This window comes from Impatiens glandulifera, chromosome 2 (genome assembly GCF_907164915.1).
Source record: "Impatiens glandulifera chromosome 2, dImpGla2.1, whole genome shotgun sequence".
Classification (NCBI taxonomy): domain Eukaryota; kingdom Viridiplantae; phylum Streptophyta; class Magnoliopsida; order Ericales; family Balsaminaceae; genus Impatiens; species Impatiens glandulifera.
This window is the reverse complement of record NC_061863.1, coordinates 45343592-45364204: the sequence shown is the minus strand read 5'-3', so window position 1 is coordinate 45364204 and position 20613 is coordinate 45343592. Positions and strand designations below refer to the sequence as shown.

The window sequence follows — 20613 nt, the reverse complement described above, 5'->3', positions numbered from 1 at the left end:
AATAATATTTTTTCTCTCTCTCCATATTATATAATAATATATATTATTTATTTCTCTTATAATATAATAATATAATATTTTTTTCTCTCTCCATATTATATCTAATCTAATAATATATTAATTTTTTTTCTCACATTTTATTATTTTTTATCCTTAATAATTTAAATTTTTATCATAAATCCAATCATAATTGTGAAAATTGTCATTTAGGTTACATTTTAATGCTCTTTAATTAATTTTTTTTATTTATTCTTATTCTTATGTTTATCTTAATAATTTTTCTTCATTTTAAAATATCTATCATCTTTTTTCATTATAGGAACATCATACACAATATATCAAGAATGGATTAGCTATGATATCAATCAACTGAAAAAAGAGTGTTTAGAAAGTTAGAGTATAATGACTTAATTGAAAATTTTGCCTCAAAAAATGCAAGAAAATATATTTTTGTTGAATTCAAATCCTAGTTAATTGATAAATTAGTATGAGTTTACAACTTATTATATTAATATTTTTGATATATATTTTGAAATATAATTTTACACTAGTTAATATTGTTATATATTTAATTATTTTTTTTATAAAATGTATCATTATTAAATTTATTTTAATTTCATGGGACCATAAAATTTAAATTTGCATTTTACCTCCCAACTCTCAGACCTGCTCCTTCTTCACCACAACATTGGATCTGGTATTTGATGAAACACACTTCCACTCATGCTTCTACGGGGAAACAAAATTGCAGAAACTATCTGATGAAAACATGATAAAAAACAGTACCTGAAGGGATGGTGTGGATCGTGAATGGCCTGCCCCCATTCAACTGTTTTTTATTATTCTTATCTAATAAGGAAGCCTGTGTTGTTGAGTCATGAATGAGATGTTGGAATTAATTCCAATATTTGGGTACATATATTATTTAAAATTGTATATTAGTTGTTATCATAATAAAGATTAAAGTCCAATTAAAATGATCTATTAAAGAATAAAAATTATGGGCACATCTATAATAAATATGGGGACATATTTGTGTAGAAGCAGAAATATCATTTAAGCCGAATAATAAATGGGTATATTAGGGCTAGGTCTCCAACCCATAGATAGCCTACCTACAATAAGGGTTTATGTTCATCTCTCAAAAACACAAAGAAGGGCTATTGATATAGGGTTGAAAGACTTAACCCCCACCCACATCATACATTACAATCAGGTCTAGATCCAGAACAATAAGATCAATATCAAGAGATGATCCGAGATCAAGAAGAAGAGAATAACGAAGAACGACTTAATGGACCGTTCTTCATTCAAGATCCAGGTACGTTTCCGCAATTACAGTTTATCTCAATTTATCGACATAGAGTATATAGATTATAGACTTAAGGATTAAAGATTTAGATTAAAAAATCTAACAAGTGGTATCAGAGCCATCTCTATGTCTATCTATTGAAATTTAGGTTTATAAGAACTTTAAAACATATTCATATATGTTCTTCATCTATTTCGATCAGAACTAATAAGGATTAATATAGATCATTGAATTTGTAAGGGTTTAATGATATTAGTAAGGATGATCAGAACTAATAAGGATTAGTATAGATCATTGGATTTGTAAGGGTTTAATGATAAGGATGATAATGATAGGGAAGTTGAATAAGTTTTCTTTGGTTTTCTTTACGAAGAGAATAATTCTAAATAATATATATAAAATAAAAAATGAGATAATTAAGGAGAAATTATTTTTATTATATATATTTATTTGAAGTTATATATTTGTTATTAATTATAGAATTAATTATATTAATTATTATTTAAATAATTAATTAAAGAAATATAGAATTTAGTAATTATAATTAATTAAAGAATTCAGATTTTAGAATAATAATTAATTATTATTATTATTAATTGAGGAATGTAATTATATATATTGAGGAATTATGGAATAAAGAACTCTTTAAATTCTAATTAAGTTTTTTTTTATAACTTAATTAGATATTAATTATTTATAATAATTAATGTATATGTCATCAAAGAAATTAAGGATAACATTAAAGGTATAGAAACGAAAATAAAATGAATTATATATATAATTTTGAGTAAGAATATTTGAAGAGTTATATATATATATATATATATATATATAATTAAGAAAGTGAGATATGATTAGATAATTAAGAAGATATTAATTAATATATTATATATATTTTGGTTATATTTGATATATATACTGTGTATGAATTTAATAATAATTATAAAAGAATCTTAACCTATTAATTAAGGAATTTTGAATTTTAGAATAATAATTTATTATCATTCTAATTATATAATTATGTAAAAAATTAAGGAATTCAGTTTTAAAATAATAATTAATTATTATAATTATTATAATTAATTTAAGGAATTAAAATAATAATAATAATATTTTAATTAATTAAAGATTGAAGTAATATTTATTCCTGAAATAATTGTTAATGTATTAATACATTTATATACAATTAAGAATAAAGTAAAATATAGAATGAAATTCTAGAATTTTAATATATACCTATGATATAGGTTATGATTTGAGAATTAAGTAAGGAAAAATAGTTACTTATCATTGTCATGTTTATAATATTTTATAAATATTGATTACATTAAGTTATTAATATATTTAATGAATTAGTATAAAACGGATGAATACATCAATTTAATTTATGACTTAATTAATATATGGAATATATTCAGAAATTAAGAGAAAATTAATTTATATAAATATATTCAGAAATTAGAATAAAGAAAAAAAAATAAAGAGATTATTATTTTATTAATAATAATAATTTACGATTAAAGAATAAATAAATATCAATAACTTATTTATCAAGAATTAAAAGAATTAAGTTATTTATCAAGAATTAAGGAAATCAATTAACTAATAATTGATAAATTTAGAATTTTAGGTAATCTGTGTAATTGATTATTTAATTATTTATTATTATTATTATTATTATATTTGGATGAATAATCAATCATGTTATATTACACATTCGAATATATATACATATTTCGGTTTTTATGTATATATTGTATTGATTGATATTAAGAAATAATTGAGTGATTAGTAAATCACAATTATTTGTTTTGTGTAACACATATAGAATTTATGCAATTTTGATACATAAAACAACATTCGGATTTTCGGTATTAATAACACATTCAAAATTTGGTACAATTTTAGGCCCACTTAAATTTGTAATTATGCGGTTGTTAATCGGCCCAAAGGAAGGTTAATAATTGGTCGGATTGCAAATTTAAATAATGTACAAATTATTAATTTATAAAACATATTTATTTTATAAGATTAAGACGGTTGTGTTTGTAACTATGCGATTATTAATCGGACAAAATGAAGTTTAATAATTGGTCGAGTTACACACATAAAGTATGTACATAAGTTATTAATTTATTAAATTAATTAATTGAAGCAACATCCTACCAAAGTAGGCTCTCTTGTGGAGGTTAATATGTTTTATAAATTAAGAAGGTAGTGTGTATGTATTTCATGCGGTTATTTAATCGGCCCAAAGGAAGATAAATAATTGGTCAGAATAACATCATGCACATGTGGTAATAAATATGTAACAATTATTCGGTGGGCCATGTGATAACCAATTGTTTGACAGGACTTATTGTTAATATTTGATTACTACAAAATAGTACCGTTTGCAAGTTAATATTTAATGTCCAAAGACTAAATATTAATGTTGCACTTGATATCTTATGATGAGACGTACCATTATTTTGAATTTATGTGATTATTAAAATTTTGTGAGTATGGTTGTTCATTTGTTTTGTTATCTAATCAAGTTAACACTTCTGCTTATACGTATTATTTTCTTGTCAACATCTTAAGTTCATTTTATATGATATAATTTTTAAAACATATTTAGAATTTGTTGTATTTTTTAAGAATTATATCTAAAAGGGTTAAAATTTCTAAGGGTATTATTAGAATAAAGATTTCATAAATAATATATGTTTTAATTTGTTTCAAAAGTAATGCATTAAAGTCAGAGTTACAATAAAGTATTCTCATGCATCTAATTTGGATTTTCTTATTTACACTTAAGTTAATTGATGTGAATTGTAGTTGTCTAAAGGGAGACATAGTCTCTATATGAACTCACATCAATTGTGTGTAAGAAAAATAAAAGATTGAAACAAAAATAACATAAATAGTGTTCACTTAGCAAATACTTTAATACATAATAAAGAAATGAAGTTGTAAGAATTTCAGATATTGCACCTAAAAGAATATTAATAAAGTAAATGTGTTGATGTACAGTTGAGTTAATTGTCAAAAGTCAATTGATGGTGAAAGAAACATCGGCGTGGACATTGACAATTCATATTAAAGATGAAGAAATAAAAAACTACTTTAGATACTTTTTTATTTGGAAACAAACATTTATGGAATATCTTCATGTAATTGATTCATTTGGAAGGAAGAGTTAAGAATTACAACTTATATATGAAATAAAGATTCAACTAAAACAACTAGTGAATTCTTTTGGGGTTATCTAGTTAAGGTCAGGCCTTATAGGTCTAAAGAAAATAAACTAGACTAAAAAATTTCTAGATGTTAATTATTGGATATTTTGAAAGATCTAGAGACAAATTTAGGCTCATAAGTACTTCATGATTAGCCTTGAAAATAAATATATACATAATACTCCTTAAACAAGAGTTTAATGTATGTTCTAGATTATATGAATCAAGAAATTAAGTACATTTATGATGTTGGACAAATACTTGAAGGATCCTGGTTTTGGATCATTAAGAAAACAACCAAACAACTAATGTGATATTTTAAGAAAAAAACATTACATACTCATATATTGAAATCGAATCGGATAGAGATCATATGGTATTTTGATTCGAATTTTGTTGGATACCAAAACAAACGAAAATTCGTGCTACATAATTTTAGTTTAATTATTAGTTTAAAGAATTAATTATTGTAAGAGTGTTAAGCAGACACTCGAATTATTTCAAGTTGATGGCAGAATTTATTAGGTGTTTTGTGGCATCCAATTAAAGAATCTGACTGTAAAGTTTTGTCACGAGGTTGCAAATTATGGATGATATAGAAAGACCACTAAAATTATTACGTGACAATAATTTGCAGTTCTTTTACTTTAAGAGTAATATGAGTTTGACTAAGTCGAACTATTTGGAAAATTTAGAATGTTTACTTATCTATTGAGCATATTTGGACAAACTCTAAAATTACGGATCAGTTCTCTAAATATTTGCTATCCGAGGTCTTTCATGAACATATTGTTCATATGGATGTTGCATATTTAGATGATATACAGTTTTAGTGGGAGTTTGTATTGTGATACTTGTATAGATATAATTTGGAATTTGTGTGCACATTAAAGATTCAGTATTTACAGAAATTAAAGATTCAGTTTTTAAAGAAATTAGGATTATAAAGTTATTCAGATTGATCTCTATAAGGAATAAAGGAGGACCAGTTGGTATTAGACATGTTAAAGATCACACTACATGTTAATCCACACTACACACCCATGTTTAGTCTATGTCATTTGATTGTATTGACATATGTGACTATTGAGGGTTTAGTTACGAATTAATGTAACAAAAACCGCTTTAATCCTATGTTGATATAATTGATGGACGAGATTGATATAGATGTATTTAGAAATGATAACAATATTTTGAGCTCATAAAGTTATAATATACAGTTGAAGGAAATATTATATGACCTAAGTGGGAGATTGTTGGAATTATTTCCAATATTTGGGTACATATATTATTTAAAATTGTATATTAGTTGTTATCATAATAAATATTAAAGTACAATTAAAGTGATCTATTAAAGAATAAAAGTTATGGGCTTATTTAGACATCTATAATAAATATGAGGACATATTTGTGTAGAAGCAGAAATACCATTTATTATTTCGTTGATGGGCCGAATAATAAATGGGTATATTAGGGCTAGGTCGATAGCCTACCTATTTGTTTCTCTCATCAGACAATAAGGTTTATGTTCATCTCTCAAGAACACAAAGAAGGACTATTGATATAGGGTTGGAAGACTTAACCCCCACCCACATCATACATTACAATCAGGTCTAGATCCAGAACAATAAGATCAAGATCAAGAGACGATCCGAGATCAAAAAGAAGAGAATAACGAAGAACGACTTAATGGACCGTTCTTCATTCAAGATCCAGGTACGTTTCCGCAATTACAGTTTATCTCAATTTATCGACATAGAGTATATAGATTATAGACTTAAGGATTAAAGATTTAGATTAAAAAATCTAACATGAGAACCCAAGATTCAGGAATAGTAGCAGTGTAAGGCGTTGCAACAGTTGCATCGTCCTCATCTCGAAGAAAATTATCAAGTTCAGGCCACAGTAACTCCCGCCTGAACTCAATCAAGATTAATAATTAGATGACAACAATGGTAGAAATTCAGGATAATTAATTATTAATTTAATACCATGCAGCAAAGTCATCTTCACTGCATTGATCATCATCTCCCATACCAACGGAAACAAGATTCTTCCCGCCTTCATGTTATACAAATTCAAAACATTTGATAATAAAAATTGGATATACCTAAGTAAGAGAAGTTTGTACCTATATTTTTTTTAAAATTAACGAATTTATAACATTTTAAATAGTTTTAGATACTTATGGTATAAATTCAAACAAAAATAAATATAATAAGAAATAGTTGTTTAAATAAATATATAAGGATAAATTTAAAATAAAATCATGTATAAAAAAATATTTAAAAAATAATTGAATGTATAAAGAATATTATACCTCTTATCCTTATTTTATATCTTACATAAAAAAATATATATAATTTTATTTATATAACAAAATATATATAATTTTATTTATGTTAAAAGTTTAAGTTTAAATTGAAAATATATATATATATTTTTAAAGAGTATGGGATAGGTTGGAGATAAATATTATGATGATTCAATATATTTTATAACATGTTCTGTTCTGGGATAGTTTATATTTATATTTTATTATGATAAATATAGTTTTATAATATATTTTAAATGAGATATAATAATAAATTAAATAAGTTAAATTGAAATAACTAATTTAATCGGGATTGAAATGTAATTATAAATAAGTTATGTATTAAATAGAAATATCCTAGTTAATATATAAAATGTTAGCACCACCAAAACTTCTAATTTTCCTCCTCCCTCTCTTTCTCTTTATTATATTTATTTATAATCCTCTTTCTCTTTTATTTTATCTATTTATAATCATTACAAATAGAATAATGATATATAAAGCACACACTTATGCAACACCTTCATAGAATACTCATTTAGCAAGAAAAAATATTTTTATCTCTCGGTAATTTTTTAAGATATATTTTCTGTTTTTTTCTAAATGAGGTAGGTGCTATAGGAAAGTGTTGTATAAGAGTGTTGTATATATATTACTCTTACAAATATTTTAAAATATCTTATTTTTAGATGTGAAATTCTAATATTTAGCATGTTTATTTGCACGATTAAAAATATAAAAATTAATAAAAAATTTATATTAAAAATGTGATTTTATAATTTAATTCAATATTTTGTTATCTAATTATTAAAAAATATAAAACTTATTTTTATTCATTCGTTTTATTTAAAATTGCTTTGTTATTTTTTTAAGCTTACCTAAAATCATATAAATTAAAAACATTTATTAGATAAAAATAAAAATAATTTTGATAAAACAAATATTCAAACATTGAATTTTAGGTCAAATTATCAATCAAATATAAATTTTATTGAAATATAATATTACTTATTATTATATACTTATTTAAAAAAATAAGAATATTAAAAAAATTATTTAATCAAATTTGAGGGTGCATTTTTACACATTCTCGCTTGTATATAATAATTACTATTATTTTTAGAGGGTGTTATTATGAAAGGTTAACACTCATAACTACTTATGATTATTGTTGAAATAATTTTATAATTTTGTATATGTATATATATTTTGTAAGTTAAATTTTTAATAAATAATCTAATATTACTTATTATTATATTCTTGACCTAACAATCCAAAAACTATTGAAATTAAGCATCATTATATATATATATATTAGTTACTTAAAAAATTAAACTTAAATTGTTAAATTGTCTCAGTTCATCGAATTTTGTGTTTAGTTTAAAATATAAAATTTTATTAACCTAATTTTTAATTTGTTAAATATTGTACTTGTTTTTGTTAGATTGCAAATTCGAAATATACCTATAGCATTTTTAATTTACTTTTAACCGTTTTAAGTTTATGGACGGGTAAATCCATAATCCGACCTAAGTATTCATAAATATTCAAATTAAACCAAAACACTTATAAAATTAAGTATCATTAATTAATTATATATATATATATATATATTATATTATATTATATTATGATTTATTAATTAATTAGATTTTTGTAATTAGGTTATTATCCTTTTTTAATGGTTTCATTTAAATAAAATAAGTTATATATATTATTTTAATTTGAAAAAAAATATAAATAAAGATAAAAAAAATTTGTTTTTTACTCAAATTCTGTGTATATACTTAGTATTTAAAAAATAAAATATCTTATTTTAAAAACGTTAGTTTATTTTATTCAATTACAAAATAATTAGATTTAAAATAAAATTAACTTTTTTATATTTATTTTCATATATATTTTCAATTAAAATTAATAATATCAATTTTTATATACTGTAATTTAAAAAATAATTTAATTCTTAAAATAATAATAATTTAAATTAATTTTACTTATACCCTATTTTTATTTTAAAAAAATAAATTTATTGTAATTTATTTATTTAATTAATTTGCATGTTATTTTTATTTTTAATATATTTATTTTATTAAATTTTTTTAATCTTTCTTTTTATTTAAATTAAAATTTTATAAAATTACTTTAACTTTTTATATTTAATTGAAAATTTTTATATACACTATTTAATTAAATATTTTTTTATAATTATTTTTAATGTGATTTCTATTTAATTTTTTATCCTTATAATAAAATAATTTCAATTTAATTTATTAAAATTCATTTAATCATTTTATAAACTTATTAATAAAATATCATTAAAATAAGTTATATTTTATGTAAATTTAAAAAATATATATTTTCTATTTACATTTTTCTTAAACAAATTAATTTATTTTATAAAATTATTTTTAATTTTTATTATCAAAATAAAAATAATATTAATTTTAAATTATTTTATTTTATAAAATTATTTATTTTAACTATTTATTATTTTAATTCAAATAAAATAATTATTTAATATATATTTTAAATTTTTATTTATAAAAAACTATTTTTTAAACATTAATTATATATTTATTTTTTATATTTTAAATTGTAAATAGATAGTTAGATTTGTTAGCATCAAACAATTAAATTGTCAAATTTTCTTTACATAGTTAAAATTTTAAATTTATTTACATTAAAAAAATTTATCATTTTAAATTTAATTTATATATTTTTTTAAAATTTATTTTTATTTTTTAATTAGAAATAATTTTATTTTTAATTAATTAATTATATATATATATATATTCTAATAAATTTTATAAATACATTTTTTAATATTTTTATTTTTATTATACTCCTCACCACCCTCCTCTAGTAATTATAGTAATTATCTCTAAACAAAACTCTTCCTAATTTGTTTTATATTCATTTCTTTTAAATAATTATAATTTATATATTTTTATTTTGAAACAATAATAAATTAATTCTTTTATTTAATTTACGAAATCATTATTTTAATTTAATTTTTATGTAAAAAAATATTTAAAAATTTTATATACTTATTATAATATTATTACATTTTATTTATTTATATATTTAATAAATATTAATATTTAAAAATTCTATTTTTTATTTTTTTATTTATTTATATTTAAATAATTTCAAATTTTAGTTAAATTTATTTTATTAAAAAATTATTTAACTAAATATTTAATTTAATTTTTATTTTTTCTAAGTTTATATAATTAATTTATACTTTATATTTTATTTATCATAAAGTTTTAATATTTTTCTTAATTTAATTATAATGTTTTTAACTTTTTCTTATATTTTAAAAAATAAATTTTCATTTACTTTTCTATTTTAATATATTTGATGGTATTTTATTGAAATTAAAACAATTTATTTTAATATATTTTAATTTTTTTTATTAAATAAATATTTTATTTACAAAATAAAAAAATTAGTGTTTAATTTTTGATTATTTAAAATTTTTTAAACTTAAATAATATTATTTTTATTTAGTTATTATAAGATAAAAAATCGTTATATATTCATTGTTAATTTAATTTTAAAAATAATATAAACTATAATTTAACTCAACTTTTATTTTAAAAATAATATAAATTTTAATTTATCATAATATTTTATTTTTATTTTTTTATTAATAATATATATTTTTTAAATTTTGCAATTATATTAGAAGTTTTTATATTAAGTAGTTGTTTTTTTAAATGGTTTTTATTTAATTCTTTGTATATTATTTTAATTATTATTTAATTATTGTTTTTTTAACCTGTACTATTATATTTTAAAACTAATTATGTAATTTTAATTATGTAAATTTTTTTGTGTACCAAAGGAAGTGGATCGCTATTACTATTACTATTACTATTACTATTACTATTACTATTACTATTACTATTACTATTACTATTACTATTACTATTACTATTACTATTATTATTATTATTATTATTATTATTAATTTTTAATAAAGAAAGTGACGATCGGTTTATAAACTAATCGCTATATGTCTATAACGATTGGTTATATACCAATCGGCGTTGGCAATAAAGGCAATAACGAGCAGACTTTTGTCGATTACGAGCGATTGGTATATGACCTATTGCGATTGGTTTGAAGGTTAATAGCGATTGAAGAGTCTTTTTTTTACTCGTGTAATTACTAGATAGGACTATCTCTAACATCCTACGTAATCTATTGGTCAAACATTTTGCGATAATTTTATAAAATGACGAAACGAAACTAATAAAGCTAAAATTCTTCACATCAATAGTTTTAGTGATTTACGGATGAGATATATCATAATAGAGTTCCAACTAGAGTTCCAACTGTTATTTTAAATGATGAAAATCGATAAAAATGTTCATAACCACTTCTTCAGAGCTTTGAGGTCATGCTAATTAAATATAAGGAATCAAAACCACTCTTGTCTAATTGATTGTGTTTCAGAAGGATTAAAAACTGCCTAAATCAGGTAAATATATATTATTGTTATGTGGACTGTGTTTCTTCTCCTCTTTACATTGATTAATATAGTTGTCTGGTTTGACAGATCCATATGGCGGTTAAGAGAATTGCAAACTCTTCCTCTAAGTTTTCAATTTAGTTCAGCTCGGTTGAAGTTTGCACTAACGCTTGTTGCGTTTCTTATGGGTATGTTCCAATTACATCATATCTGACAGAAAACTTAACATCTATTGGGTATGTTCCAATTACTTACTACATAAATCTATTTTTGCAGTGCCTTTCATACTATATTCAACATAATCAAGAGCAAAGCTGGTAACTTTTCAGCATATTACTAAACCAGGTAAAAAAATGAAATTCTTTTTAATGTTAGATGGATGGATTTAGAACAGTTATGTGTTTTTATGTTACTGAAGAAATTAGTCTCAAATTTATTTATTTTTCTTTTGAAAAAAGGTTTTGGAGAGGAAGATGACAACAACAGTTTGTAAATTCATGTAGACAAACAACAACATAAACGAGAATCATGCACAGATGTTTTAGGAGAAACATGAAGACTGTCTTTAAGCCTCTGAGCATTGGTGGACCCAAAAATGTTTTCTCGGGGAGCCAAATACATAGTAACATATCATTTTTTGCCGATCAAATAAATGCATTTTCTAATTAAAATTTTACTCGATAATTACATAAAAATACTAATAAGCACAATTACTAAATTATTCTTGTCCATTAGTCGGTACAAAAGAAGACAAATTTATTCTACGAGATTCCATTTGTTGAAAATATTGCAATATTGGCTCATTTTCAATTGTTGAGAAAATATCTTTCTCAACATATACAACTAAACTATCATTCATCCATTCATCTACCATTCGATTATGCAAATCAGTCTTCACGGTCTTCATTGCAGAAAAAACTCTTTCAACGTATGCAATTGCAACTGGTAAAACTAAAGTCAACTCTATCAATCGATAAACCAATGGAAAGACTATATGTTTTTATGTTGCAACCAATTTCTGAGCAAGAATTCTCAAGTCTTCAATTGAAGAAAATTGAGGATCATCCCGTAAATTAAATAAGTAAGCCGAAATTGTTGTTCCAAAAATAAATAATCACTGTTTGTGAAATCTTTGAGATAAAGTTTGGCAAGACGAATGAGTTTACGAACATTAGACTCATTAGTAGGCTCACTAATTGATTGAGGAGGCTCATGTTGGTCATGTGATGTAAAAGTACAAATTTGTTTATAGAATCTCTCCATTATTCCATATCCTACATAAAATAAATAACTAAAAATAAATATGTGTCACAACCCTAGACCCCTAAATAAAATCTAACAAATACATTTATTTGTTTCACATGAGCCTTACCAAAAACTATCTATTGCCTATTAATTTGGAAAAACTATCTAAAATTACTTACAAATTAAAATCCAAAATCTATATAATAATTAAAATTATAAAGAAATATAGTTAAAGCCAGATTTCAACAAACTCAAAAAAAAAACCTAATTTCAGACAATATAATCAATCATTCAATAATTAAATTGCAATGGTAAAATAAGTTGAAATAAAAATTCACAAATAACAAATCAACAATGGAAAAACCTATAATAAGCGTAAACTGTAAGGAAGCTTGAAAGGGAAGTTTGAAGGCTTGAAGCTGAAATGATGGTGGAAATAAAATGAAATGATGTTGGACTTCTTGTCTGCTGCCGCTGGTGCCTGGAGAAGAAAGGAAGATTGTTGTCCGCTGGAGCCTAGAGAAATGAAGGAATAGAGATTAGAGAGAATGATAGATCAGATAGAAAGAAATTAGGGCAGAGAGGAAAATAGACGAGGAAATAGAGAGAAGGAGATATCACAGATGGACCATACGGCAAAGAAGAAAATGTGGAGCCCAATTATTATATTAAAAAAAAAATAAGGTTAGGGGAGGCCCGGCCCCAAGGCTCCATAGTAGGTCCACCATTGCCTCTAAGTATAATCTTTTAATAGGATTAGTAAGATACCTTATAGCATTGTAATGTTATTCTATTAAAGATGTCAAAGAGATTGTACTTACTACTTAGGATTTAGAGGATTTATTTGAAGTTTTCAATACAATGAACTCGTTTCTGTCAAAAACCTATGCATATAGCAAATGTTGTCTTCGATTACTTTTATGGATACTCTGTTGAATTAGTAATAGAACCATGCCACCAAAATGAGTGAGCCAACGTTCTCACTCTTGTACCGATTAATATTATTCTCCCTCCCTCGGTTCTTAGAGCTTTTCAAACTTTGGAAGCGATGTTTTTAATACTTTCATCTTCATAAGTAATACATATTTTGAATCCTCTGAAATATCTTTACCATTTTATGTTAATCTTCAATTTCGAAAGGCTTGACCAAGTAGATCTTCTCTTTGTTGCAGTAAGATTATGTAAGCCTCCTCTTACCAAGATGTCTCAATGAAAAGGAGTTGTGGCTGAGCACAACCATTGCAATATTTGTTCGACTTCAACAGAGGAGGGGGAGCGAAAGCCACAACTAGATTTGTGGAGAGTTCAATGGGTAGTCAGTCAAAAACACATAAATATCCTATACATAATTCAAAGATATCTTAAAATGAACTTATTCTTTATTTAGATATACATATTTCAATTTGTATATTTGAGCTTTATAATTGAAAGTTAAGACGAGAATGGAGGAATTAGAGTTGGTTTAGAGACTATTAGCTCGAATAATAAAACCATAAGCCTAAACTAATATGGATAGAGTAAATTGTGTTTCAATCATGGAATATATAATGAATAATAGATTTCACTAGTTTATCTTATTTCTCATAATAAATGTCTCATAGGGTCATCATCTCTAATATTGAGCCAAAAAAGGCAATATGCCATTTAAACTATTCAAAACCCAACTTAAAAATGACATTTAAATATTCATTTATAAACTTTAAAGGTACATAGAGAGAGGGATATTACCATTTTCACTATATAAATGATTTAATTCAAAATTATACATACTTTAAAGTAGAATTCAAGACCGATCTATGTATTAGTCTTAAAAATAAATAAAAATTAAGCTTAAATTTAAATATGCTATTAGCCAATTACTGTTACTATGTTTTGCTTTCATTTTGGGCCAATTTAATTTCAGAGATATAAATTGGATTAAAGCACAAAGGTGTTGTCATGTTTTCTTTGCATAAACCAATAATGTATTTTATTAAATATATTAAAAGTTTATCATTTTAAATATCTTTATCTTAGTTCTTGAAAATATGAGATAAAAAATAATATTATTATATATATTTTATTTTTATTATTTTATAACTTACATAAAAAATAAATATTTTCATTTATATGTTAAAGTTTAAGTTTAATTAGATTTATTTTTAAAGAGTATGGAATAGGTTGGAGATAAACATAAAATGATCATTTGATATATTTTATAACATGTTATGGGTATGGGTTTAAATTAGAGACGATGATAAATTAAATAAGTTGAATTGAATTAATTAAATAAGTTATGTATTAATTAAAACATCCCAGTTAAAATTTCTTAAAAACTAAGGTATTATATTTAGGGATGTTAGGCTAAAAACATACTTAATTGGTTTCTTCCCCTTCTTTCTCTTTTATTAGATTTATTTATAATTATTATGATTCTTTTTAATGTTTGAATAATTGTGTTATATTTAAAGTTGTGTATGGATTTCTAGTTGTGAAATTCTAACAATTACATAGTTTATTGTTTATTAAAATTAGATTTTTGTAATTACTTATTAGGTTATTATCAAATTTTAATGTTTAATGGTTTTAATGAAGTTAAAAATCTATGTATATAAATATATATTATTTTAATTTGAAAAATATATATCTAATTTATTTGATTTTTACTCAAATTCTATACTTAGGTATATAAAATATCATATTTTAAAAACATTTATTTATTTTATTCAATTACAAAAATAATTAGATTTAAAATAATACTTTTTATTTTCATTATTACCTTTTTTTTTATATGTCTTTTCCTATACACTATTTTTACTATTAACCTCTATTTATTATATTTTTTATTAAAAAGTTTTAATCTTTCTTTTTAAAATAAATTTTCATTTAAATTAAAATTTATATAAAACTACTTTAACTTTTTATATTTAAATTTATTTATTTCTAATAAAATTGAAAAAGTTTGTATACATTTTTTAATTATTTTTAAAATGAATATATAATTTAAATTAAAAGATTTTTTTTATCATTGTTATAAAATAATTTATATTTAACTTATTAAAAATTATTTAATCATTTTATATAAATTGTAAAATATCATTAAAATAAGTTATATTGTTTGTTAATTATATTTAAATTTCAAAAATATTTTTTTCAATTTACTTTTTCTTAAAATTAAAATTGAATTTAGTTTATAAAATTATATTATTTTTTATATATCTTTTATTTTAAATAAAAAATTAATGTTAATTTTATAAAATTATTTATTATAATTATTTATTAATTTTAAAATATTATTTTTAATATTTTAATTTAAATAAAATAGTTATTTAGTATACTATATATTTTTAAATTTATAATAATAATAATAATAATAAATATTTATTTATTTAATAATATTATAAATTTAGTATTATAAGATATTAGATTTTAAATAGTGAGTAGAGTTTAAATAGTCCTAATCAACAATTATTTACTTAAATTTATTACATTAATTTATTTTATTATTTTTAAAAATTATTTTAATTTAATTTTTTTTATTTTAAAAAATAATACTATTTTTGAAATAATTTTTAATTTTAAATATTTATTATATATATAACATATATTTTCTAACAAATAATATAAATATATTTTTTAATATTTTTAATTTTCATAATAACACTTTATAACTATTTATATTTATTTTATTATAATATTAAACTTTTTTATTTTAATTTATTTAAATAGAAAATCTATAAAATAATACACTTGAGACTACCAAAGTTTATTAATTAAAAGAGTTATTAATTAATCGATAAATTAATAATTTATATATTAATTAATATTTTATTAATCTATAATAAAATACTTAGTTTACCAACACCTTTAAGCTTTCACTTAATTATTGTATACAATGTATGTACTGTATATCAAATGAATGGCCCAATTTGAAAGAAACTTTTAATCTCCCACATTTTTATGCTTTTGTTTTCAATGTATCACTTTATGAACATTAAAAATATTTTATATATAAACAAGATCAAAATAATGTAAGTTAACACAAACAAATCATACACACAACATGGCTTCCCATCTTAAAGGTGTGAAGAAAACAACAATGACAGACGAGATTCGAAGAGCATTATGCAAGCACAATAAGGATAATCCAAGTCTCACTCAAAAGAAATTGCAAGAATGGGTTCATAGTAACTATGATTTGCAGGTGAGTCAAGCGACAATATTGAGCTTGGATGACTGGTGTGTTATTTGAAGAATATGTTCGCCAACATGATAAAAAAATGGCTGGAAGAAAAATTATCTTGATTGTGCATAAGTGCCCTACTCATCTAAAAATTATTGAAGGATTACGAAATGTTGAATTATTTTTTTTCCACCAAACACAACTTCAAAAATTCAACCTTGTGATGCGGGGATCATACGAGCTTTTAAGATGCATTATCGTCGTCGATTTTATATAAGTCTTTTGGAGGGTTATGAAATAGAGGTTCCAAATCCAGCAAAAATAAATGTGTTAGATGCAATGAATCTTGCAATTTCAGCATGGACTATGGATGTTCTTGCAAATAAAATTGCGAACTGCTTTCGTCATTGAAAACTTCGATCAACAGATAACGTGAATTTTGAGAACTCAGATAAAGGTAGTGAAAGCACTCAAGAACTCCAGAATTTGATCAAAGAGTTGGGTGATCGCAATGCAATGGATGTCGAAGATGTTCTGATTTACCCAGAAGAAAATGTAGTTGCACAGTTGTTGACTGATGAAGAAATTATTGAAAGCGTTATTGGAATTAATAAAGATGATATCGATGAAGAAGATGATGAAAGTTCTACCATGGAGCCCCCTTCGCGAAATGAAGTTATTAAAGCGACAATCACATTGAACAATTTCTTGTTGAGTTATGAGAAAACAACACCATGAGTTTTTACCATGCTAAGGAAAATTATAGACTACATTCAATTGATTTTAACAAAAAAAAAAAAAAAAAAAAAGACAATTGAGTCATTTTTCAAAAAACCTTCATAAATCATTCATATAATATGCTATATATAAGGAATTATTAATTTATATGTTATATGGGGTCTAAAAGAAATAATTTATATACTTTTTATTATCATATTTTTTTAAATAAAATTATTCAAATAATTATTATTTATTTTATTTTTATTATAAAAATTTAGTATTAATTATTTATTTTATTTTCATTAAAACAATTTAGTATTAATCATTTTATTTAAAATAAAATTATTCAAATCATTATTATTTATTATTAAAAAAATCTTAGTATTAATAATTTGATTTATTTTCAGCTATTTATTTTTTATATTTTAAATTTTATTATTATTTTGCATTTAAATTTTATTTAAATTTTTTATATTGTTTTATATTCATTTAATTTAAATAATTCAATTATTTTATTTGAAAAAATTATGTGAAGTTAAATTATTTTATTTAATTTTAATAATTGTCATCTCCTTTTATTTTGTTATAAAACTATAAAATTTTATTTAATATTTTTATAAAAATATATTATTTGATATTGTAACCCCTAGATGTCATTTCCTTAGTTTAGTACGTGTTAGATGACACATGGTAATACAGGGATTCGGGGAGACTCGAGGATCTTTCAACATTAGTTTATGTTTCATGCATCTTTTTAAAATAAAACATTTTATTTTAAAGATTTTGACAATACATGACAACTTTTAAATAAAAATAATTAATTTTATTCACATTTTAATAATATTCAATTTGTTGTAATCAAATAAGAATTTGATTTGAAATCCTGTTTAAATTAATCAAACATAATTAATTTAGGAAAAGGTTATTTATTTAAAAAGAGTAGCCAAATGGTTTAGAAAAATGAGTAAAAGATACGTTTATAAACGTACTTTATACTAGAGTTTCCATAAGGGTTTCGCGCTATGTCCTTCACGCCCGTTGAAAACAATTTAATTTTTTTAAAAGTCTGGAAAAATATTTATGTATAACATTTATTTACTTTAATTAGTAGTCCAAAGGTCCTAAATAAAGATAAGTTCAGATTAAGTAAATAATTGTACAAATTTATTTATAAGTGCGTACATATGATTGCGATGATATAAAACTAAGTATAGACTTGAGAAATATAAAAAAATATTATAATTTAAAAATAAATTTCAAACGGGGCCTTAGTCAAAATATTTGTTTGAGAAATATCCCAAAAATATTAAAAATCATTTTTTGACCGTTCGGGATTGTTTGAAAATGGATTGGGGTTCAAAAACTACAAAATTAATTTTGGTTTTTGAATAGTGGAACCAAACAAGCCTTAGGACCGGAGTCCTTGGGTCCATTTTTACTGGTTAGGGACCGGATGGGTAAGTCTAGACGGAGGGTGGTCTGGGTCAGGGTTTAGGACACTCGGTTAGAGGACTAGAGGGTTTGACCCTAGGGTTCGGGAGGCTCGATCTCGAACTCAGATTGTTCGGTCCTAGATCTGGGTGTCTTAGTCCCAGATCTAGACTTCTCGATCATGGGACCTGAGAGTCTCAATCTCAAGTTAGACCTCTTAGTCCTATGTTAGAATCCTCGATCGAATTTCTCGGTCCTTGTTCAAGAACAATGGTCCTAACTCAAGAATACTGGTCCTAACTCAAGAACATCGGTCCTTGGTCTCGGTCCTAGGTCAATTTTCTTGGTCCTTAGTCTTGGTCAGGACCGAGGATTCTCGATCCTTAGTCCTACAGGACTCGGTCCACGAGGACCGAGTGTTCTTCATTTGGTATGAAGATTGCACGTTTGTATCTTTTGATATATTTCATGAAAACATGATCTGTAAGTTGTTAACAACTCATATGGATGTAGGGATCACAATCCCTATCCCTAAACCCGATCAAATCAAGCTCTACAACGATTGATTTTTCAAAATGGTTTTTAAGACAAATTTGGGAACATTATATTTATGTAATCTCATTGCTTAATTCTTGTTCGAACAACTTTGAAATGATGTTTAAATTTCAGTTATATCAAACATGACTGAGATGTTTGTTTTATGATTTAGAAATTATACTAACATGTTCACAAACATGTTAGACAACTATTTGAATCAAAATTCAAGCTTAAAAACTCAAGAATATGAAATTCAAAATTTCCAAATTTTCAAATCAAATTTGTGTATTTTTGATTGAGGTTGAATTGATAAAATCTATTTCGACAAAAAGCTTAGAAATCATCTAGGGATTGATTTCAACTAAAAAACACAAAATTAAGAGGTAAATAAGATTAACCCGATCGAACTTAGAAAAATCCAATTTTGAATTTTAACTTAAATTATAGTAGGTTTGTAACTTAAATTAAATTTAGTTTATAAATTATTTTTAATTTTTTATCATCCTATATTTTATTTTAAATAAAAATTTATTGTTAATTTTATATTATTTTATAAAATGATTTATTTTGATTTTTTATTATTTTTAATTTTTAAATAAAAAATTAATGTTAATTTTATATTATTTATTTTATTTTATAAATAATTTTTTTATTATATATATATATTTTTTATTTTAAAAATATTTTTCTATTATTTTAACTGAAATAAAATAATTATTTAAAATAATATATATTTTTAAAATTTAGAATTATAAAAAATGTTTAACTTTCTTAATCAACAACTATTTCCAAACATATTATATTAATTTATTTTTTTATTATTTTAAATTTATTCTATATAGTTTTTTTTAATTATTATAATTTAAAATTTATTTATTTATTATTTTCAAAAACAATTTGTATTTTAAAAACAATTTGTATTTTTAATATTAATTTATATATAATATATATTTTATAATAAAAATTTTAAATATTTTTAAATATTTTTTATTTTAATATTAACTATTAAATATTTAAAAGATGTAAACTTTTTATTGAAACTATATTGTGTTATAATATTAAAGTTTATATTTTAATTTGTTAAAAATAGTTATTTTTATAATTTTAAAAAAAATATTATTTTTAAGATATTATTACAATTTAACTATAATCTATATATATGTTAAATATTTGTTTTTAACATATTATTAC

At 22.1% G+C, this 20613-nt stretch overlaps 1 protein-coding gene across 1 annotated transcript; it reads left to right on the top strand.

Annotated features, from left to right (window-relative positions):
• The first annotated feature begins 16614 nt into the window (after window positions 1-16614).
• Window positions 16615-17472, top strand: LOC124924723. The gene is made up of 3 exons (XM_047464718.1): window positions 16615-16790; window positions 17093-17106; window positions 17162-17472. Exons 1-3 carry the CDS (start codon window positions 16615-16617, stop codon window positions 17470-17472), a joined length of 501 nt encoding a protein of 166 aa, XP_047320674.1.
• Window positions 17473-20613: the final 3141 nt, after the last annotated feature.

Bases quoted from the DNA above. Each gene is read 5' to 3' on its own strand.
- LOC124924723 (XM_047464718.1), top strand. From the start codon at position 16,615: ATGGCTTCCCATCTTAAAGGTGTGAAGAAAACAACAATGACAGACGAG.